This window comes from Pinus tabuliformis, chromosome 9 (genome assembly GCF_031772625.1).
Source record: "Pinus tabuliformis cultivar Carrire ecotype Pingquan chromosome 9, CPIR1, whole genome shotgun sequence".
NCBI classification, from domain to species: Eukaryota; Viridiplantae; Streptophyta; class Pinopsida; order Pinales; family Pinaceae; genus Pinus; species Pinus tabuliformis.
Genome location: NC_142307.1, coordinates 1,329,657,289 through 1,329,682,637, shown reverse-complemented (window position 1 = coordinate 1,329,682,637; position 25,349 = coordinate 1,329,657,289). Strand labels below are relative to the sequence as shown.

At 37.2% G+C, this 25,349-nt stretch overlaps 1 protein-coding gene across 1 annotated transcript in view; it reads right to left on the bottom strand.

The window, feature by feature from the left end:
• Window positions 1-25,349, bottom strand: part of LOC149153425 (exostosin family protein) — a 178,445-nt gene that overhangs the window by 89,421 nt on the left and 63,675 nt on the right. Inside the window, exons 3-7 of the mRNA XM_089438819.1 lie at window positions 8,569-8,755; window positions 8,177-8,414; window positions 7,632-7,844; window positions 7,422-7,508; window positions 6,758-6,892 (exon numbers count right to left, since the gene is read on the bottom strand). Coding sequence (XP_089294945.1) covers window positions 6,758-6,892; window positions 7,422-7,508; window positions 7,632-7,844; window positions 8,177-8,414; window positions 8,569-8,755 — 860 coding nt within the window. The remainder of the gene's footprint in view (window positions 1-6,757; window positions 6,893-7,421; window positions 7,509-7,631; window positions 7,845-8,176; window positions 8,415-8,568; window positions 8,756-25,349) is intronic.

Sequence of the window (25,349 nt, the reverse complement as noted above, 5' to 3'; positions counted from 1 at the left end):
CTCCTTCCCTTTAATGTATGAAATTCCAAAGTCATATTCACTTAAGAATTCACTCCATCGTCTTTGCCTAGCATTCAAGTCCCTTTGGGTAAACAAGTATTGCAAACTTTGGTGGTCGCTTTTGAGCACAAAGCTTCTCCCTACAAGGTAGTGTCTCCATATCTTTAAAATTAGTACTACAACGGCCAATTCTAAATCATGTGTGGCGTAGAGTTCTTCATGAGGCTTTAACTTCCTTGAGGCATACGCTATTACTCCTCTATCTTGCATTAATACTACACCTAATCCTTGCTTGGATGTATCAATACATATGGTAAAAACTTTGTCCCTGTCAGGTACTCGCAAGATTGGTGTGTTGATTAACAATCTTTACATTCCTATGGTATTTATAAACAAAATCATCAGGTTTCATGGAGTTCTTAAGAAGATCATATCAGATAGAGATACCCGATTTACTTCAAGATTTTGGACTTGTATGTAGTCGGCTTTAGGAACTAAAACTAAATTTAAGTACAACTTATCACCCAGAAACCGATAGACAGATAGAAAGGGTAAATCAAGTAATAGAAGATATGCTAAGAATGTACGTTATGGATCAACAAACACACTGGGAAAAGTACTTGCCCTTGGTTGAATTTGCATACAATAACAATTACCACAGTTCAATCGGAATGTCTCCATTTGAATCATTATATGGAAGACCTTGCAGAACACCATTAAATTGGGACACGTTAGAGGACCGGGTGATAGTGGGGCCAAAATTAATTCAAGAGATGGAAGAATAGGTAAAACAAATTAGACAACGGTTAAAGGAGGCACAAGATAGACAGAAAAGTCATGTTGATGCTCAGGGGCCTGATAGGAATTATGATGTAGAGAATCAAATTTTTATCCGCATCAGACCAAACAAAAGCACCATCTGGGTTGGAAAAGGAACAAATTTGTCGCCTCGGTTCATTGGGCCATTCAATGTTCTAGAAAAAATTGGACCTGTCGCCTATCGTCTTGCACTGCCACCCCACTTGCATAAAATTCATAATATTTTTCATGTATCTGTACTTAGACATTACATACTTGACAAATCTCATAATCTTCAATGAAAGGAATTGTAGGTATCGGTCGAGGGAACCATTTCGATCAAACCATTACATATACTAGAAAGTAGAGTTTGACAACTTAGAAACTGCTAAGACCAAGTTAAGGTCCAATGGGACAAGTATAGTCCTGGATCGGCCCCCTGGGAAGACACAGAGACCATATGTCATAAATACCCCAACTTGTGTTTATTTTGAAGCACTTAAAACCTTATTTGTATATCTTTACTTTATTTTGGTTGGATACTTGGGACTATCATTTTGAATTGTTCTATAACTATGAAAGGTTACACATAAGAATGATTGTTTGCTTAACATTGCTGGTACATGGATACCAATATGAAATATGTTATTTGCTTAATTGTTGGTACATGGATACCAATATGAAGTATGCTATTTGCTTAACATTGTTGGTACATGGATACTAATATGAATTATGTTATTGATCTGATGATAATAAATATGCATTTTTATGTACCAATCTAAATGATGATATAGAAATAATCAAGAATTACTACACTTGACTACTTAATATGAAAGCCAACTTATAGATACATGGGCTACACATAGCTAAATACATTGTATGAACTCAAAGATCAATATCATAGCTAGCAACATATTTGGAACGCACAGAAATTGTTATTTGAATACAAGTGGTTTTGAATATAATGATGCATATACTATTATGTATGGAAAATTGTTTACATTACAGATAGTGTTGGAAAATGTAACTAGGTTCGGTCTTCATTAATGTATTTGAGTCATCATGAAATGTACTTGTCAAAAGAATAAAGAAAAGAATTTTTATTATTGTATCAATGACTTATTAAAGCATAAAGCATGGGTTTCATGCTTGGATCATCATTATATTAGTCAAAGTCACCATTATGGACTCCTAGGATTAATATTAAGTCTATAGTGTTATTATACATTTAAAGAGACCCTTCTTGGGCTTTTGAATCATGTAAAAAGGCTTATTATTGAGTCAAATATAATTTATGTAACCTCTGCACCAAGTCGGCCTAAGGGACACCAATTCGACCTCACTTGAAGCCTATAAATAGAAGGAGATCGAATTCATTTGGAGCATCTCATCTCAAGCAAGTTCAATATCTCTAAGGAAGTTGGAGAAGTGCGAAGTGGTTCAAAAAAGTCTAAAGGAAGTGCGAGTTGGGTCAAGTCTAAGGTGAAGGAAGAAATCGAAATTTTGGTGCTACTCTCTCTCTGTTTCGTGCCCTAGTTTGGGAGATCAAAGTCTTCCAAGTGTTGTTGCTGCCAGTTGTTGCCTGATGTCGTAAGTTCCTGCATAGTCGAAGTTGTTGGGGTGGAAGTGCTACTGCAAAGAGGTCGAAGACCTGGGAAGGCTGACTTGGTGTGGAGGGAAGGTTTGGTCTTTGTCTAGGTTGAAGAGTCTCAAAAAATACTATTGAAGGAAGAGAACTTTTGACTGGGTTTTCTCCTCGAGGGGGGTTTTGTCCTGGCATAGTGCCTACATCTTGTGTCTTGTGTTTTTGTGATCTTCATACACACATAATATGGTATTTGCTTGATGAAAGATAAGATAATAAAGAAGTAAAAGAAGCCAACATAACTCACAAGTAATTATCAAGTAAGAGGAATCAAACCCTAATATACTTGCATTGATTTCTCAACAGATAGTAGTATTACCAAACCAACCACGTGATGACAAAACTCCAACAACAATTGAGGCTCAATAAGATTACATGATGCTAGGAGGGGTGGAGGTGTTGCCCACCGTTTATCCTCCAAAACCTAGGGCCATGGGAGCACTGTGTGAGTCACGCTCCCCTAGACGTGTGATGATGATTGTTGGATGCCTATTGGAAGTTGGGTTGATATAATTGACGTTGTCACCTTGGAAGTTGATAAATGGTTAGGTTAGTATAGTTGACGCCATGGCATACTCCAATAGAGGACGGACAGGATGGGGGTAAAAGAGATTAGGAAGGATAGGATGGTCAAGAATATCTTGGGAGTCTGATTGGAGCAGAGCATGACTACTAAGTTGTTAACCTATAAATGTTCAAAACAAAAATTTTGAAGCGTCCTCACATTAAATGAGAATTCAATCACAAAACACAATCCTTACATGATTATTCTAATTGCTAAAATCATCACTGCTATATTATATAAACCTTAACTTCCGGACGAAGTTTTCTGAAGGAGGGGTGTATGTAATGACCCATCTTGAATTATAGGGAAGCATAGAAATAATAGCATGCATATGAGGCATGCATATGTTAGCTACATATGCATGCATCACATGCACTGCACTAGCATACATACTAGCTAATATTGAAAAACGACTAAGTGTAGGGTAATGAATTGATTTTTGAAGTAAATACCTAACTCACCAAAATATAATGATTATACCGAATGGGGTACTTGATATGTGTACCATCATCACAATATATAATTCCAAAATAAAGTTAATACAATGGATTATACAAAATAAAAGGAAATTTTAATTATAGTAACTAAAAGAACTTGTATATATATTATATTGGCTAAAAAGAAACTAAATAAATATAATGGAAAGGACGTATGACATTATCATTTCAATAAATCATTCCCAAACAACCTTAATAATTAATTTAAAATTAAATTAATAAATTTTAATGGAATATAAGTTCAATAAAAAGTATTAAGAAATTAAATTGCTAAAAACTATGATGCTCATGAATTAAATAAATATAGCACTTAAGTCCATCACTCTTAACTTTATAAACGTGACCGCCTCTAAGAAATGAAAGAGCAGTGTGGGAGCTGGAATTCGCTCCACCTATGACCGACAAAGAACCAGAAGAAAAACATTTTATTAATTCGGACTTTGAGATGGTGGATTTGGGAATATAAAGAGACCGGGGAAGGCATGAGAAAGGGGAGTTTTTTTTTGGTCTTTCAGAAGAAGGGTAGACTAAGGAAGACATACAGAGAAGTAGTAGTCTGAGGGAATTTGTGGAGAGAAACATGATAATTGAGTAATTGTTCTTGGAGTTTTGGACACGGGGCCAGAAGGCCTCAAATACGAAGTCTTCTGGGTTTGGGAACCAGATAGGTTGATCCCAGATAGGCTGAGAGGAAAAGGGTCAGTTTGGTAATGTGAGCGGGAGCAACGATTAGTCCAGAAACACCTTCAAACACGAGTTCTAAGTAAGTATTTGCATTTAAATTGTTAAAATTCAGATTATCTGGTTAAAATACAAATTAAGGCATCATTATTGGTTTAAATTGTTGAATTTAAGTTCATTCCTAAATTTAGGGCACAAAATTTACATTTATGGTTAATTGTAAAAATTACGGCATCAGAACTATTGTGCATTATTATTTCAAGCATGCCTATTTGACCTAGGATGTTTCTCCACAAGAGCTCACCTCATTATATAATGCCAATGCAAGGCACAATTCACCATAGAACAAAGTATAGGCAATATAAGCACATGAAGCATGACATTCAAGGTTGAATAGATCCATGGGCGCTCCATCAAATCAAACATCTCATGAGAATCATCAAAACTTCCACTAGAAGGCATCTCCAAGCCAAGCACATGGGTGTAACAAATCTGTCATGAAGGTGCAAACACCAACTCCATCAAAACCATCTAGAAGCATTTGAAAGGAAGAGCACACCCCAAATCCATCAAAAGCTCAATCAATACCATGTTGCAAATCATATCTTGTAATTAAAATCACAAGAGTTATCCTCGTGCAATGGGGTAACAAGGCTTCATCCCCAATTGTTTCATTCCCATATTTTATTTTTCTTAAAATGTTAACCCATAAAGGTTTCAGCCTCTTATCTTTTATTTGGATTTCATTCAAGGAGTTTCAACCATAGAGGATTCATCAATCCTCTTATATCTCAACTAATGGGAGATAAGAGATATGGTAAGTTGGTAGAGCGGTAGATTAGAGAGATGGACCACGTAAGTTTCACTCACATGAGAAAAGGCAACAAACATCAAGATACATTGACCATGTAATTTCCATCTACATGAGCACAATATAAGGACAGCATAGTGGTTCATAAATCATGTAAAAGCATCAAAGTTCCAGAAGCCCATATTTCTAATTTCCCTTTCTAAACCCATGTTCCAAGCAACTATTTCATGTTGCACTTGTTGGAAAATCAATGTATTGTAGATTAATGTTGATTCTCCTTACTTGATAATTACTTGTGATATTTGTTGTCATTTTATTATTTTGTTTTACTTCTTCATCAAACAATTATTAAAACATGAAGATCACAAAACAGAAAGAACACAAGATATAGGCTCCACGCCAGGGCAAAACCCCACAACTGGGGAAAACCCAAATAATCCTTTTCTTATAGAATCAGATCAAAATGAGACCTCCAAGACCCAAAGACCAAGTCCAAGACATCCTCAAGCCCCAAGTCAGCCAAACAAGACAAAGTCAACGAAGGTCAACCTCTTCAAAGTCTGCTCCAATCAAAGTTTCAGCCCTCAATTCAAGTCTGCAACTTCGGCCTATAATTTTTGGCCCTACAACTTGCACAAAAACCCTAGACTTTAGCATGTGTGGGCAGAAATAGGTCAGATTTCAGATCTTCTTCCTTCACTTGTTCTTTCTTCTTGCTTCCTTGTCCTTCGCTCTTGTTTTCTCTTCATCTAGGTGCAGATCGAACTTGCTTGTGATTCATGTCCCAATGAGTTGAAGTCTCTTCCCTTGTATACCTTTCTTAAGGGGTTGAATAGGCTTCTTCTAGGCCGATTTTCACTGGCAAGGCTGACTTAGTCTTGGGAGTCAAAATTGACTTTACAAACTCAAAAATAATGTTTCTTTCTTAATACAAATTGCCCAAATGGGTCTTTTACATATGACAATAATTCTTTTGACTCATGACAAATATTTCTTGACTTGACAAATCCTAGGAGCATGAAATGCATGCTTGACCTAGTTGACCATTTAAATGGAGCATGAAACCCATGCTTGAAAAACAATATTTTCTTTCTTCTTTTGCTTGATACATAAAATATACATAATGACATAAGTACAAAGACAATTTAAAGTATGAAGACCGAACCTAGTTATTTTTCCAACAGCACTTGTGTAAGGATTTTTCCATGAACCATTCATGCCTAACAATAACCTGAAGCTTGCATTTCTGTCATCAGCCTTATTCTTCTAGGCCGACTTTCACTAGGAGGGCCGACTTAGTCTTGGGAGTCAAAATTGACTTTACAAACACAAAAATAATGTTTCTTTCTTAATACAAATTGCCCAAATGGGTCTTTTACATATGACAATAATTCTTTTAACTCAAGACAAATATTTCTTGACTTGACAAACCCTAGGAGCATGAAATGCATGCTTAACCTAGTTGACCATTTAAATGGAGCATGAAACCCATGCCTGAAAAACAATATTTTCTTTCTTCTTTTGCTTGATACATAAAATATACATAATGACATAAGTACAAAGACAATTATGAAGACCGAACCTAGTTATTTTTCCAAAAGCACTTGTGTAAGGATTTTTCCATGAACCATTCATGCCTAACAATAACCTGAAGCTTGCATTTCTGTCATCAACCTTATCATTTGTTCTATGTTGACCTTTATAGATGGCAGATGTACGAGATATAGCAAAGACAGGGAAAGGAAAAAATGGAAGAATACCTTCATACTCAAGTGAGGTGCATCATCTGCCCGAGCAATGAGACAAGCATCAAGGACTGGCACATAAAAGTAGTCTGCCTCTTCACCATTTAATGTGCGATAAGGACTAGCCAAGAGACTTTCATAAAATGCCATCTGCAAAACAGAAAACAAAGATTAATCAGATTGTAGTTAGGCATATTTAGCTGGTCTTAAGAAATTGGTCTGAATGATATGTACGAGATGCCATTTGACAAATCACTTACGAGTGCAAAGTGCAAATGAATCTCACAAGGTCACCATATTACAATTGATCTCATAAATCAGTGCTAATATTACATTCAGTAGGTGGTTTTAAATTTTAATGTATGTATTTAACGTATATTCAGCCAATGAAAAAAATTATGGTTTTGAGTAGAAGTACCAAAGCAAAAGCATCCAGATTCCATACCACAGTGAAGCTCCAAATACGTTACAACATTCAACAGAGTTCACTATGCATCTAAAGGTAATGTGCTCTGTCTTGTACTTTCTTGAATGATTCACTAATGAAGTTTTTAAAGTCTCCAGTCTTTATAATGTAATATCCCAAATTTAAAACTAACAGCATAGATGCATTTCAAGCACATTTAATACAATACCATATTTACATGCACATCATTTAGATAATGAAAACAAGAGAGACCTGTGAACCATACAGCTGGTCAGTCCAAAGTGTTTTATTCTGTTCATCATAGAGCCTATTTACACAGTAAAACCTAAAGTGCCGCCCCTGCAAAGAATAAAGAAAAACAATTACAAAGCTTGCAATTCAGTGACAATAAACAAAAATCATGTCAGTATGAGAATAATCTGACTGCAAAACAAGTCAAAATGAAGAATTCCAAAATCTAACCTCAAGGAGATGGCTGTTAAACTCTGGGGGCAAGTCATAAATATATATAAGTGGTCTCTTCTTTTTCACTGCAGCTCTAATGCTATGGTAATCATCTCCAAACCTTCCATCAGGTACATGAACTGTTGCTGGGCGAAGCCATGGAGGCCATTCCTTTAGTGGTGAAGATATGGAAGGGATGCTGCAATCAACCCCATACCAACCATCCTTACACTGTTTGACAGAATAAAAATAAGTTTTTGATTCATTGTCGCTTTGAAGAAGACAAACATTTCAAGCATATAATAAACATTTGGTAAAACTGTTAACTAACTTGGAATTTTTGAAGTTATTATGCAAAATATTCTATAGTAATGAGCAGCAGACCTAAATCAGATGAGAAGATTCCTTAAAGGAGACCACTTCGTGAACTTTAAAATTATGATTTACGGCTTATTTTTTCCTCAAAATAAGGGAAAAATAGAAAAGGAAATCATCAGGGCATTCACAAATTTCTGGCCACCAAATGTTGGAAATATTTTAAATATTGGAATTTATGATCTAACCTGGCAGAATCCACCATGACAACATCCATTTCCAGAACACTGGTTGATGCAACTACATTCAGTAGGAATTTCACAAAATCGTCCCCCTTGACAGTCATATTTACATTCACATTCATGTTTGTACAGAGACTTTCCTTCTTCCACTTCTTGCGGATTCACATTACACCACCCAGGTTTGCTGATGTCATTTGTATATATCATTTCAGAGTCTGCTATTGACCAATTCACTACCTGCCCGCTGCCAACCACAAAAATTTGAATTTCTCCATGTATTTATGCCAATGAATGTCAAATTAAAAGGTGAAAAATGGCAATGCTATCCGCTTCCAGGCAAATGTTACTTACGATAACATTCAATGTGAAAATTTCCCATTCTAAGAAATGATACATACTTGACTTGAAAGCCGCACGACTCTGCAACAGGGCGATCCGGGTACTTAGAGCCTTCCCCACAAAAGCACAATGCTCTCGTAGTATCACAGTAAGCAGAGCAAATTGAAACCATCCAAGGTCCAAATGGTGCCTCTGGCAAAGCGGGGGCATTGCACTCCAGATTTAACATTTCAGAGCACCCCTCTCCTGTAACAACAAAACTTATTGCTGTCAATAAATATACTATACAATAAAACACCCACCCCCTTTACTAAATGGTAATGATAGAAGGAAGAAACAACAGGTTCAAGAAAATATCGAAGGCACCGCTTTTAGCAACAACTAGACATTCAATAACAAAAAACTTTGAAAAAAGTCAGTACCAATAAAAGATTAGTTCAGATAATAGATGCATTTGCAAGAAGAATATATGTAGTGTATGATCTACAAATAAATATTTTTTATATTGCATCTTAGAAATGAAATGAGATTATATTGGTGTCCACTGATGACCAAACAACCAGCTGAGACACTACCATGGGAGTACATGATTAGAAGAGGCATGTATGGGTATGGCCCACACTCTCTTTAGGGTTCACCCAGTCTCTTGAACTGCTCAGAACATACTTTTTTGACAGGATGATTAAATAGTTCCCCAGGTCACCACGGTCATGACGGTAAAAATCATAAGCAGTGCAGACAGTGACAAGCACAAGTTCATAAGGTGGCCAATGCAGACCTGCCAGGCCACAGCAAGAACATGTGGGTCTAATAACCATGGAGTTATGTTTGAACCTTAAGTTTCACCATCTCAATAGCAAGGAAACTCTAAGATTTACCAATTTGATTATCGTACCCATTACCCCTCATTTCAGCAAGCGTACATATAAAATACATTTTCAGTCTGCATAACACCATTGTAAGCCCAAGGACACAAGTTGAAGACTTGTAAAGGAAATGCGAGTCTTTGTATTGAGATGTCCTAGGCCTGGGCCATGGCCAATCCCTTTGGTTCCCAATCTTAGCTCCTTTCATCCTATATATAGGATTGGAGAACTTGGAGTGGATCACATTGGGACTCATGGTTTATGGGAGCATCTGGTTATGTAGGGCTGATTGCAGTTGTAGGGGCCAGTCCAGCCCATGTCATATGCACCTGAATTACCACATGGTCATGCGTCATAGAGTTTGTATGCATCCTTGGCCTTGGTGCAGTATTTATCAGTCAATTCTCAACTTGGCAGTCTGATAGTTTCAGCAGTTTACATTTCCCAATGCACTTGGTCCCTAAAGGCAAAAAGTCATCTTGTTCTTTGCTTGCTCAAAATAAATTGTAGATGACATGCCACGTAGAAATTTTTCCAAAATGTGAAGGCATCATCAAGAAAATGGTTGTGAAAGGTTGTCTAAGGACACATGGAGTTTTTAGGTGGCGAAACAGGGTAAAAGCTTGTCCAAATGAGACATGCATCATGTCAAAAGTTTTCTACAAAATTGGTCGGACAAAACCCAAGTAATAGATATTTTCCCTGGGGCATTGGAGATCCACATTTATTGCATGATGATGTCCTCATTAGATGCCACGTGGATTCAAAGGACTTGGCTTGAAGGAGCAAACTTGATGTCAACAGTTATGTAAAAAACTAGATGGACAAACCCACGTGGAAAAATCCTCAAATTCTTAAGGGTTTTGGAGATCTAGCATCCATGATTCCATGCAAGGTGACAGATTTCCTTTGTCCCACATGGGGGTCAAGTTAGTTGTTGCGAAGGGTCAAAATAGCCATTTGAAGTCAAAAGGTGGAACGTTGGACCATGTGTGGATAAAAAGTAGTCATTGTAAAGCAAAGTCATCTTCCTTTCAAACAAATCAAACTTCCTTGGACCAAGTCGAGTTTCTATGGACCATATCTAGCCAAACAAAGTGGAGCGAGCCACCTCAACTAGCCATTGGAGTCTTCCTAAGCAAGACGTTGACCATGTTTGACAATTTCTCTTCACTTCTTGCCTCTTTGAGGTTAAATAAAAGGGAACATTGCAGTTTGAAGGAAACATGCCAAGTCGAATTCACCTTTGTGCACAAACTTTCGTAATAAATTTATTTTTGTTGAATTTTACTTAGTCTCCAGGTTGTGAATTGCAAGTAAAAATATTATTTTTAGAGAGAGGTCCAACTAGCCGTTAAAAAGAAAAATTATAGAAGGATAGCCCCTCCTCTATTTTCAATGGTTGTTGAACAGTGAGATCAATTTATGTTTGTTGATTTTTACTTAGTCTTTGGGTTGTGGATTGAAAGTAAAAATATTATTTTTGTAATGATCCATCTCGAATTAAAGGTAGCATAGGAATATTAGCATGCATACGAGACATGCATATGATAGCTACATAGGCATGCATCGGATGCACTGCACTAGTATACATATTAACTTATTATGAAAATTGCCCAGTAAAAGATAAACGAATTAATTATTGAAAGTTCTAAGAAAATACCTAATTCACAAAAATATTAAATATATTGGGTGAGGTACTTAATGTATGTACCACCACCATAATATATAACTATACAAAATAAAGGGGAAAGACAATGTATTATACAAAGTAAAAAGGGAATATAATATATATGGTACAAAAATAAATTGAATATAATACATATTATATAAAATAGCAAAGGAAATACAATACAAAATATACAAAGAAATTATAATATATATTAATTGTTATATAAACTAAAAGGGAAAAATTATAATATACAAACTTAAAAGAATTCATTATATATATTATGCAATTAAAAGGAGCATAAAATAAAGTCATGAGGAGTTATAAAGTAGACTATGAATACAACATGAATTAAATAAATACAGTACTTAAGTCCATTACTCTTAAACGTGACCGCCTCTATGAAATGAAAGAGCAAGGTGGGAGCTGAAATTCGCTCCACCTATGACCGACAGAGAACAGGAAGAAAACATTTTATTAATCAAGACCCTGAGACGGTGGAAAAGAAGGCAGTGGAAGGATTGGTGTATAAGAAGAGAGGAGATGACAAAGGGAAGGGGGAGGTTCTTGACCTTTGAGGAAAACAAAGACAAAGGGGAATACACAAAGAAGCAATAGTCAGAATCTATTGAGAGGAATTTGAAAATTGAGCAATTGTTCTTGGGTTTTGGGCACGGGGCCAAAAGACTTCAAATACAAAGTCTTTTGGATCTGGGAACCGAATAGATTAATCCCAAATAGGCTATGAGGAAACAATCGGTTTGGTAGTAAGAGCGGGAGCAACAACAGTCTGGAATCACTTCTAAACAAAATTGCCAAGTAAGTACTTGCAATTACATTCTTAAATTTAGGTTAATTTTTGAATGTCTGGTTAATTTCTAAATTCACGGTACAAAAGTTTGTTGTGTGGATTACTCCTAAATCTAGGGCATTAGAATTTTTAGAGAGGTCCAACTAGTTGTTAAAAAGAAAAATTATAGAAGGATAGCACCTCCTCTATTTTCAATGCATGTTGAATAGTGAGATCACTCATGCAATAATAGATCTTATTTGAAAACATCTTGTGGTCAATTTGTGGGTTTGCTTGTTTTATTTTGCCTGTTCTTGGTTCTTGTTGTAATAGGGCTTAATAAGATAAAACACGAGTAAGGGTCACAGAAAGGTTGGAGGGACGATCCATCAAGGCATTGCATAGCCACGTGGAGGGAATAGCCAAAGAAATAGTCTTCCATATTTCCCTTGTTGGAAGTTGAAGATTTCTTCTACCCCACAGTTGACCTGAAGATTGGAGACACATCGCTAGAAGTCACTCCTAGTTGGATCTGGAATCTTGTTGAGTGTCTTGGACATAGATGGGGACGACATAGTCTTCTCGACTCCAAACTCACCTCATTGTTTAGATTGCAAGACCACTTAAGAGTGAACATGGTTCACAACCCAGCACTTGAGAGGTGAAGTTGTGGCAAAGGCAATCATATCTCAACAACCATTTTCTTATTTAAAATGTCCAAAAGCTTTTTATTTGTGTTTTATTAAATATTTACTAGCTTGCATTTTTCAGATTTTATCTCGAAGTTTAGCTAGTAACGCTTGGGGTTTTGAGCATAAATTTTAAATTTGGTGCAATGGATCAATATACCTTGTTTTAATCTTTCAAACACACATATTTCACAGGTATATTGAGCATATTTTTGCAGATCTGCATTAAATTAAGCCATACATCTTCAGATTTTGTAGAGATCCGAGGTACAAGGACTTCTCCAACTAAGTTCTCATCTTAAAAACCCTTGTGATAGTTACCAGATTTGTTATTCAAGTTAATATTATTAATCTGGGACTATCTTAAGCATATTCCAACTAGAAGTATAATTTATAAACTGGAATTTAATTATGGGTTTTCACCCAGTGGGATTTGATCCCAAAAGCTCTATTTAGACTCTAGAGTTTCCAGCTAACCTAGAAACCCATATCTGTTGCAGATCTAAAACTTAGTAAGGGGCTAAATTGATTTAACACTGTTGTCCTAGCTTCCCCACCCCTATGTTATCAATCTAGAGTGTTTAGGCACTTATAGGTGGCCCTGTAAAGGGATTAACTTGTTGTTTTCTTGCGTTTTTCTACAACAGGACAAGCAAAATTACACAGAAAACCTCATTACCAAAGGTTCAACTCACATATTTGGTAAATATATTAAATTTTCACTCATTTGAACTTTTGCATGTTTTTTATTTTCAGGTTTGAGTGAATCATCTCACTGGTCTGCACTATTCTCTTGCATCCTTTACATTTCCAAATGAGTAAAACAGTAAATAATTAACTCCTCTCTTCACCAAAGACCCCAATCAAGGCACTAATCAATCAGTTCTTGGGTGAATTTGTCTCACATAGGTAATCCTCTCATAGCCATTCAAGTAGGAGTTGGGCTTAAAGACTGGGCGCTCATGCCAAGGTGACAGTGGGTACTCATCCTATGTGTGTCGTCTTAGCAATTTGCAGGGACAATTGTCTCATGTTATAATTGTCGTGTTTTGTCTTAATTTGCCAGAGCTGCAGCAGTTATTGATTTCTGGATTTTTATGTTATCAATTTCTCTGGCATAAATTGGAGAATTCTCATTCTATTTTTGAATAAAATTAAAGGCATAATTTTCTAAAGAAAATTTCCCGTAATATAACGCAATAATTAAAACAGGATATTACAGTGGAATCAGAGTTGGTTTTCCTTCCAGCCTGAGGGGTTTAGCGGTGATAGATTTATCTTTTGTTCCCGGAATGTGAAAATTTAACAAGTTGAAACCCTAGAGCAAAATTTCTTCCAACAAGGGTTGAGCTTGGTTCGAGAATCGAATTGCATTTCGTCGAATTGTTGTCTAAGAGCAGAAGGACAAGATTATTCGGAGTCGTGTCAACAAACCAGAAGAACTGATTGTGTCCTATTGTGGAGGGCTGAAATTGTTATTCTTGTTTGGCCAAAAAAAAAATTCGATTTTTTATTATGGGTTGTGATCATTGAATTTTGTAGGGTGTACATTCCATATGTCGAGTCGAATTGACAATCATTCAAGGCAACAAGAGCCGAAATTCTGTTAGTGGTTCAAGGGATGCGTGGAGACTGAATCACTAGAATGGGTCGACGAACCAAATTGTTGTTAGAGACTAAATCTTTGTGGTGAGTCTAGGGGCGACTATGCTGTTTCTAAAACATTAGAGAAGCCACCATATCTTTGCGGGTGGAATTCTTAAGCAATTCCGTAGCGCACGAGTTCTGGGCCAAATAATGATTGGACACGCTGGAGATATCTTGTGTATTGGCTAAAATAGTTCACATATTCAATCGATTTAATTGGCGACAAAATTCACAACTCATATATCCTGCAAATTGTTGAACTATTTGTTGTATCGAGTGGCAAATTCATTCCAGGAGATTGAGATTTAATTCAAAGTCAAGGAAGGAATACGAATTAGCAGTCCAGTGGATTTGATGAGCATAATACAACGCTAGGAATGAAAACTGAAGCACTTCAAATCCAGAACAGGGTTGCATTGCACATAGCCAAGTCATCTGATTTGTTGAAGAAGTCAATGTGAGCATGAGCACTTCAGGTGGGGGGCCAAGGGATAATTCTACCCGATCGAATTTGTCAAACCGGGATCATAGATAGTGCTTGTGATCCCTACTGTGAAAGGCACGATCTGAGCTAGAGCATGCACGTATGGGCAATATAGTTGTGTATAATGTTGAATGTGATGCGCACAGCAATTGGGCCAAGACTGTGATTTTCCAGCGTGGGTGAGCATGCACAACAATTGGGCCGAGACTGTGATTTGTCAGCATGGGTGAGCATGCACAGCAATTGTGCCGAGACGTGGATCTCGTGGGGTGTTGTGCTATGACAACCTGTGTTGTTCAATGCCAGTTCAAAATGTAGATAAGAACTATGATCAAAAGCGCATCATAGTAGTTTGATGGTCTAGTGCGGTGGAGAGTGTTCTACATTCTAATAGAGCTACCCTGTAACAATTAAATTAGCATAAGTTTCTTCAATGATTATTGGTTGCTTGACCAATCTGGTGTGATGAAGAGCAAGAAACCGGATTGTAACTAAATCACTGCTAGATCGTAATAACTGAGGTCTTTGACAGCAAAGGTTTGTGTGAAAGTGTAATAAAGCATTGGATCGAGTCTACTGCAGAATGTTGTCAAAGTAATGGTTATTTGTATTGCAGGGAAAATTATTACAGAGGATTTTCAGAGAGGTTGTTGCTTAGGTATATTGACCAGAGTATTGTTGAGTTTCTAAGAGAGTGAGTTTGTTGCCTGTTGTTATAGAGCCTGTAGCAAAGTTGTCAAAGATTTGGTTGTATTTCATATTGCTAACAGCATGTTGTCTTGTTGATGTTTCTATACATCATGTACTCTCATGCATTGAATTGTGTCATAACTGCTACTAATGAGAGTTGACTGAATGAGGCTGTAGCCAGATTGTCAGTGAGGTTGGTGTTGCTTAAGTTCGACAGTACTGTGTATTGTCGCATGTTGTCAAATTGCAAAGATGTATGTGAATATGTTGCCAGTAGGGTTTGGCAATGTTCTATTATTTCTAGGTTCTGTTTGAAATGCTGAAGCAATGTGAATTTTTGGGACGCATACGTCCGTGAGGGTTAATTTTTGTGGCTGTTAGCATAATTGATGAGCAAAGTTGTTGTTGCTAGGGTTCGAATGAGGAGATTAGCTGCCGGTAGGATATTTTAATCATTCAAAGATTTTATGTCACTAGCCCTTGTTATATTTGGGAGTCTCTTGATGACCCATGGTTTGATACATTGTTGTGACCAGAGGTCATGTTATTAGTCTTGTTGGTCAGAGAATTGATAGTGATGTGCATGGTCAAAGTTTGAGTGAGTTTGCATACGTATGCTTGTCTTGTCATGGTGAGAGTGTATGGTTTCTGTAGTCATGGGTGTGGTTATACTTCAGCCATAGAACCCTTGTAAAAGAAATTATTGTCTTGAATGTCAGGGTTTGGCTATTATGCTGCCTGTTGTATGACTATAGCATTGGTGAGTGATGTTGGAAAAAATGGTAGCCATGTTCGGTATTTTCATCTTGGAAAAGAAATGGGAAATTTAAATTTTTAAATTTTCCTCCAAATTTATTTCAAGTCAGCCTCATGATGCTTTAGGTCGGTTGGGCCCCTAAGAAGCACCCATTCGACCCACACTTGAAGGCTATAAAAAGGAGATCATTTCTCCTCATTTGGACACAATTTTCTTCTCATACATCTCTGATCCAGCGAAATTACAGGAAGGCTGAAATTTCAGGAAGATGCCGAAATTCTAGGGAGGGCCGAAATTTCAGGAACTTAGTTTTTGACATGGCACTAGATCATGATCTTCGTTACTGGTTTGGTTATTTTTGTTGTATTGATGAATCTGGAACTCTCTCTCTCTCTCATAAGGAAAGCATTTATGGGTTTTCCCCTTGTGGGTTTCGCCCTGGCCTCAAGCCTAATTTCTGTCTCTTGTCTCATTGTTTTATAGTTACTTTACTACTCTTTCATGTTTATTATTTGTTGTTTTTCTCTGTATAACTGCCTAAATGATATTGAATTTAATACCATATGAAACTATTGTTTAATTAATCATTGAAGTAGTTATTTGTTGAAGAAAAACCTAATTCTAAAACATGCCCTAGAAACTCAACATGGTCTCATAGCTGGTTAGATTCAAGAGCAATCTAGGGTTGGAAGGCCAAGTTCAAGCAAATTGCAGGGCCAAGTTTGGAGGTCTATTCTAGGCAGATTCTATGATGCTATCTCTGTGTTAAACTTGGACGGAACTTCTGTGATCAATGCTTGGGTGATATAATAAGGTCAAGTTTCTTCTGAGCTCCCTAAATTGAGATCCAAAGGTCTGCAAGTTTTGTGCTTAATCTCTCTGTTTAGAATTTGTGGCATCATTTATACCATCTCTTGTGAAGGTCTCTAAGAATGGTTGATTCCAGGGAGCAAGCCCAAAAGTCTATGCGAGTTTTCTTATGGTCTTTAGTATACAAGTTAACCATAAGCAAGTTCTATGGAAGTATATTGTTTTGTGCATGTTCCACTGTGATAAGATCTGAGCTACGACAGAGGATTGGATGCCTAAATCCAAAACTGATCATCCTATTTCTTGAGAGTCGAATTATATAGCCTCTCTATGACATGAATCCGAATTTTGTGGCATCTTGTGAGAAGTACTACTCTGTGGCATCATTTGATTTCTCCTATGTGGTAGTTGTTGAACTTTATACGAAGTCCTGAGGTTAGATGTAGGTATGTGAAGTTGTAATATGAAATGATGCATCTCTGTGTAATGGAAATTCTTAAGGGCTTAAAGAGGTTTGAAACGAATTCTCTTTGTAGTATTGAGCTAAGACCCCTTTTGATTCGTCTTCCAGAAGTAGTAAAGGTCTGAATCCATTCTATAAATCTGTGATAAGCATTTGATCTCTCTGTGGCACTGATGCAAGCTACCTGTGGCATTATTTCGTTGAACTGTGATTGAGGTAAGAATTTACGGACCTGAGGCCACTATTCTAATCTGCGAGCTCTATGGCAATGAGAGCTCTATGGCTCCTTTAACGCAAGTCTCTCTGTATGTACTCCTTGTGAGTTGTTTGTATGCAAAGGTTCTACACGAACAAGTTTTGTGTCTCATTATGTGCAAGCCCTAAGGCTTCTATTATACAAGACATTGATTCTCTGTAGAAATTTTGCATATGTTCCAATCCAAGCTCTCTCGTGAAATCAAATGGAGATTCTAAGATCGAGGCTATATGGCATACAAAAGGCATCAGAATATATATTGACACACCGAAAAATTAAGGCATTTAAGCTCTGTAGCACTGTTGTATTATTTCCATCCGAGATCTATGCAGAGTCAACTACAAGAACCAAACCAAATTAATTTATATTCGAGTTTGTATAGTAAGTTTGTCATCTTGAAGATTTAAGTCCGAAGATCTGTGACTGAACCAAGCCTGTTGACTCTGTGTTTGAGACCAAGTTTGAAGAAGATCGTAGTCCAGTTGTAATGCTCACCCATCTAAGATACTATGCGAAATTTGAGGTATGATGAAAATTTTGTGAAGTTGAGCCTGAGAACGAGCTTTGAAATATTGGCTTTAGCCTTGCCCTATTCATAGAAGAAAGACGATGGACATTTCTAGAAGCCGACTCTTCAAAAGAAAGGTCCTTTAGTCAAAATCTCTATGAAGAAGTATTATCCTATAACATCGAAGTTTGTCTCATCTCAATTATGTCTACCAATTTTCTTTAGCTCAATCTCCAAATGGAAGTTGAAGGAGTCATGTGTCGAAAGGCTAAGATATGCTGCAACCCGTAAGTCTTTGAAGACCCGAATATCAAAGAAAGAATCATATCTGACAAAAGGCATTTTGATTTGCAACCACTGCTGACAATTTTACTTAAGGGTTTCCAAAATTGAAGATAATGCAAAATGAGTATTGGATATCTAAGGTTTAATGACCTTGGTTGTTCAGGACTTGAATGTTGAAGGGTTTCCTAGTTTAAAATCTCTAGGATTGCCAATGTGTGTTGCTCTTCTAGAGTTTGTAAACTAAAAGATCATTAGGGTTTGAAGTTAAAACCCTCACCAATCTATTGATAACTCTATCTAGGGTTGTTGATGAAAGTTTAATGGATTGATTACTTCTGCTTAAGAGGATCTAGCATCTTGACGATGACATTGATTTGCAAGCTTGATAAGGCTAAAGATTAAGAGGGAGTTGTCAAGAGCTCAAAAGATAAGAATCTTATATTTATTTTATTGTTTTAATCTTTATAGACATTGGATTGTTTATGGTTTGTAAACCCTAGGTAGGGCTTGGAGATGAAAATGGACCAAATCCTAGAACTAATTATGTTCATTTGAAAAACCTAACTTCTTGATGTTGTTATGATCTCTTGATATTGATATGATATGATCTCTTAATACTGATATGGACTCATTGATGATAATGATTTGGACTCATTGATGATGTTTAAGATAATGATGTAGACTTTGATAATGATGTGAACTCCTTGTTGATGATGTGGATTCTTTGATGATGTTGACTCGTTGATGATGTGGACTCTTTCATGACACAAACTCCTTGATGATATGGACTCCTTAACGATGAACTTCTTGATGATGAACTTCTTGATGATGTGGATGTGAACCCTTTGATCCTTGTATGGACTTCTTGATGATGATATGGACTCCTTGAGGATGTTGATGTCGACTCCTTAATGATGATGAAGTGGACTCCTTAATGTGGACTCCTTGATGAGGACTCCTTGATGATGATATGGATTGGACTCCTTAATGATATGAATGATGATATAGACGATATGTACTGCTTAATGACTTCTTGATGTTGATGTGGATTATGTGCTATGGTGATGATAAGGTCAACTTCCTGCTGATTATATGGACGAGGTCAACTTCCTGATGATGATATGGATGAGGTCAACTTCTTGATGATGATATGGATGAGGTCAACTTCCTGATGGTGATATGGACGGGGTCAACTTCTTGATGATGATATGGACGAGGTCAACTTCCTAATGATGATATGGACGAGGTCAACTTCTCAATGTTGAGAAATCTAGGGCATAGCAATTAGGTGATTTCTCTTTTGATGATAACTGCTTGTGATTGCTTTTTACTTCTTTCAATTAGGATCTTCTCTTCAGCTAGATTATTATATAATATAGTGTTCTTCTTCATCAAATAGCTACCAAGGCATAAACAATAAAGAGACAAGAGACACAAAATGTAGGCGATCAGCCAGGGCCAAAATCTCTCCAACTTGACAGAAAAAACCCAAAGGAATTCTTCTTCTTATAGAGACTTCAATTGACGAATACCAAGACCCTTGACCTATTGACCTCTCCAAGACCAAGTCACAAGGCTTCCTTATTTAACTTCCTCTTCCTTAAATCAATGATAGTCAAACTTCTTCCTTCTCCCACTACTTCGACTAACCTTCAGATTTCGGTCCTTGGCTCAGATCTGCACTTTTCGACCCTTCTTTAGAAGCCCTAGATTCAGTACTTGAGAGACTTTGACCTTCAACCTTCTTCGCTTGAGATGGAGACTATCCTTCCTCAACTCGGCTTGAGGATTCACTTGATTCCTTTCCAAATCTGCCTTCTCAAGATGACTGTAGTACCTCGGCCCTTTCTGCAATAGACAACATTGTAATCTCGCACGTGTGGAAGAGTTTAGCCCTAAAATAGATCAGAAAATGGCTCGGTTGACTTCCCTTCTCCTTCGCTTGGTGATGAGGCTTCTCTCTTAAGGTTTTTGCACTTCTTTTTCAGATTTGCTTGACTGAAATTTTTGCTCTTAAATGAAGGTCGAGTTGCCTATATATAGTAGTTTGTCCATCAAATAAGCCGACTTGTGCCATAGGTAAGCCGACTTGCCATCAAGGAGCATCCTTTTCTTCTTTTGAAGGCCGACATGTGGGGGAGCTTGTGACAAGGTCTTGGAGGGTTTGTAACATAATTAACTTTGCTCTTTACAATGTATAATATGCCCAAATGGGTCTTCAAACTTTGACATTGACTCAACGAACTTTATGACTTGATGACTAACCTAATAGCTCATAATGGGAGCTTCAACTAAAAATAAAATTCCTTGATCATGAAACCCATGATTCAAGCATTACAAAAATAATTTTGTTTTTCTTCTTTACATCAATTACATAAAAACATAATTACACATGTCACTATGAAGACCGAACCTAGTTACACTTTTCAACACTTGATAAAGACATGGACTCTGTGATGATATGATGATGATGATGATTCCTTAACGATGTGGACTACTTGATGATGATAAAGATATGGACTCATGAATGATGTAGATTCCTTGATGATGATAATGATGATGATGATATGGGCTCAACGATGATGTAGACTCCTTGATGATGATGATATGGACTCCTTGATGACTTGGACTTTGTGAACTCTTTGTTGATGTTGAGAACTCCTTAATGATGATGTGAACTCTTTGATGATGATGTGGATTCCTTGATGACGTGGACTCCTTGATGATGTGGACTCCTTATTGATGTGAACTCTTTGATGAGGTTATGGACTCCTTGATGATGTGATGAGTTCAAATCGATCTGAGAAGACTAAGATCAAGAGGGAGCTAAAACACTGTCAAAACATAAGTATTATCTTGATTGTTTCATTATAAGTCTCTTGGATTGCTTAGTTGTTCTTGTTCTTCCATATCCTCCTAGTGAGGATTGCAAGTACATAATGGAGACTGCCAAGGTGTGGCAAAATCGTTGGATGGAAGAACAATGTGACAAGAAGACCCGTGATTGGATGCGCTTTGTACTCAGAGGGGAAAAACAAGATTAGATTGGTTGAAGCATGTTCCTGATCTATGAAGGTCCATCGACATCTCCCTGATGAATGATTTGAAGACGCTGCAAGACTTTGATATTGACTTGGTTGTTGAAAATTGGCAGCTAAGGGATGAATTTCCTTGAATAAAATCCTATTTCTGACATTTCTATAGTGACTTTCTAAAAATAGAAAGTCATGTCTATCATTTCTAGCATAACTTTCCAAAATTACTAAATCACCTTACTTCAATTGGTAATCAAGTATAGATGATGGAAAATCACTTAACTTATCCTTGAGCAATATTAACTGTTCAATTTTTATTTAATCATCAATATTATTATTATTATCCTTATGATACTATCATATTATTATCAAAATGGAAATACATGTCACCTTTCTTACTTGGCACTCAATCATGCTACTTTGCACCTCTCTCTCTCCTTGATGACACTCGTACCCCTCTCTCTCACTTAATGACGCATTACCCTCTCTCTCTCTCTTAATGGATTCGTTGTGCTCCTCTTACACTCTCTTACATGCATTAAAGACTCGTCATAAAAGATCCCTCTTACGTACTCTTCAATGCATAAGTTTCTCTCCTTCAAGGCATCTATACTCCTCTTTATGGCATGAGTTACAAAGGCAAGTGTACCTCCTTTATGGCATGAGTTACAAAGGAAAGCATACATCTTTAATGGCATGAGTCACAAAGGCATGCGTACCTCCCTAAATGGCATATGTAACTCTCCCTCAAGTCATGCGAGATACTGCTCCTTCATGGCTTAAAATCCTTGTTCTTCCTATATATATTTTCTCTCATCTTCACTACTTACTCACTTGTGCATTGTGAAAGGAGACTTTGAACTTGTGAAAGAGAGAGTTGGAGAGACTAGAGAAGAAGGATTGAGAGAGTGAGAAAGAGACTTGGAGAGTATGAGCAAAACTTGGTGAGCCAAAGTGATCCAGTGTCTGCATCAGTTGTTGCTATCAGAGATATTCTTCATATTTGGGTGAACTTCTTCATTCTCTCATTGTAATATATTTCTCCGTTGAACAATTGTGTTGATTTTAGGTATGTCCTATGCTTAACGCAATTTACTTCAATTTTTCCATATTAGCTCAAGATCAATTCCAGATTAGCAATCACATTTAGCATGATAGTAAAATGCAGATAGAACATAAACATAAATCGCAGAAGACAAGCCAACACAAGAGGACAAAAGATGTGGCGCAAGCTAGGGACAAACCCCAATGTGGGGAAACCCTTGATCAATTCTTCTTATGTTCTTCAATAGTTCAGCAGAGAGAGAGATAGTACATATACATCAGAAGTAAGCACTTTGACTTGTCAAAATAAGAGCAGAGAAGTTCTTTAAGAAGATAACACTTGAGGTAGCTGATCTGAACTCAGGCGAAGGTATACTGCTTCAACTGATTCTCCAAGGTGATTCCATCACCATGATGTACCTATAACTGTGTTGCACCATGCTGCACCCATCATCACTGTGCTGCACCCAATCACTGATCTGCTCTCATCACTGAGTTGTACCTCATCATCATGTTGTACCCATCATACCATGTCCATCTTCACTGTGTTGCACCATCACACCATGTCCATCATCACTGTGTTGCACCATCACACTATGTCCATCATCACAATGTTGCACCATGCTGCATCATCACACCATGTCCATCATCACTGTGCTGCACCATCACACCATGTCCATCATCACTGTCCTACACCATCACACTATGTCCATCATCACAATGTTGCACCATGCTGCATCATCACACCATGTCCATCATCACTGCATTGCACCATCACACCATGTCCATCATCACTGTGTTGCACCATCACACTATGTACATCATCACTGTGTTGCACCATCACACTATGTCCATCATCATTGTATTGCACCATGTTGCACCATCACACCATGTCCATCATCACTGTGTTGCACCTCATTATGTTGCAGCGTTCATCATCATGATGTCTTCAAACTACGATAGCAGCCCCAAGGTAGTCCTAGCTATGGTGCTATGGCCTGCAGCCTAGAACATAGCAATGTTGAAGAGAATGTCTTCGAAACATATAAAGACTGTGACTTTACTTTCATCAAACCATGAAAGAGTACAGACACACATATATATATTATACCAAGGCTATTTACTGAGCTGTTGTGATATCACTAATATACATTGCAAGGAGGCAGATCCATATACTATAATACAGTGTCCTTATCCGAAGTCATTTCTCCGAGAGATCACAGGGATACTGCTCCTTGTCATGCAAGGCTAACATGGATAACAAGAAGACAGATCCATTCCAAGAATGTATGAGTCCAAACTTTTACTCCATGTTGTGGCTAGGAGTCTTTTGAACTGCATATAGGTTTGTTGCAATGTTGCGAAAATTGTTATCGGGATAATATCGGCGAGGGGAAAAAATCGGAAAAAATCGGAAAAAAAATCGTGAAAAATCGTTAAAATCGGGAAATAATCGTAAAATACAAAAATATTCAATTTTTTTCAATTTTTTTAATATCTAAAGCATCTACAACATAAAATAAATACATTGACACATAAATATGATAAAAGAACTAATATATAAGATGTGTAATATCATTTCTAGTGCTACATCACACATAACAGTGAATCATGTCCTAAATAGTAAGTCCTGACTCCTGAGTCCCAACTCAGCCTCAAAATATCAACAAAAAATATAATAATGTATCTCATATCATGAGTCATAATGTCATATACAATGAAATGAACCAAATAACTAAAGTTTAATACTATTGATTTCCTCTGCCCCTCTTGCAAGAAAATGCAATAGCTTTCCCTTTTCCTCTAGATGTAGATGCCGGTGGAGTTGGTAGTGGACTCTGCTGTGCTCTAAACCCTGAAGAAGTAGGAGCTAGAGGAGGTAGACCACGTCCTCTACTGGTGGCAAGGTAGTCCAGGTAGGTGGTGTCAACTCCTCCTCGTGTTTCTCCTCCTCCTCCTCCCCCTCTACGCCTTCCACTACCTCCTGCTCTAACCAATCATCAACACACTCCATGAGAGGCTTCTCGGCCTCAACCCTCCATGCAGCAGTGGTGTCAATCCCATCCAATGAGATGGCCTCCATATCAGGTATCCTCTCAAGTTGCCTCACCCACAATCGAAGATTGTAGTAAACGTAGACCATGTCATTAAGTCGCTGGGACTCCAACCTGTACAAAGATCATAAAATAATAATTATAAAAAAAATATTGTTTTGTTTAATAAATTCAAAAAATTAATTGGAAATTTGCAATATTTTAAGTTTTAAGTTTAACCTGTTGCGCTTCTTGTTGTGTATTTTTTCAAATACACTCCAATTGCACTCGCATCCTGAGGAGATACATGTTTGGCTGACGATTCAAATGGGAAGCTTTTGCAAATTGGGTACTCTAGCACCATAGACTCTCCACCATGCATCTACAACAAAATTACAAATAAAATAAACATAAGAAAAAAAATGAAATTTGAAAGTTGAAGCAAAGTATAAAGGTATGAACTTGAAGAGACAATGAAATTTGAAACAAACTAAAAAATACCTGGCATTTTAGTCGTCCTATCAGTCACAGCCATCTCAAAGCCAAATTTGTCACCTACCATCCTGTATATCTCCATTTCTTTGGAGATTTCTACACGTTCTGTTGGAGATCGCACCATCTTCTAAACACAGGTTAAGAATCCATCCATGATCTCAACATCAAATATGAACCCACATGGGTAAGAAAATGCGGGGTTCAGGTAGATCCCTGCAGCATGAAAGGGACGATGGAGTGTGTTGTTCCATCATTCATCAATCACTTCCCATAGGAGGAATTGTTTCTGAAACCCCTCATCTCCCTTATCATCATAGTA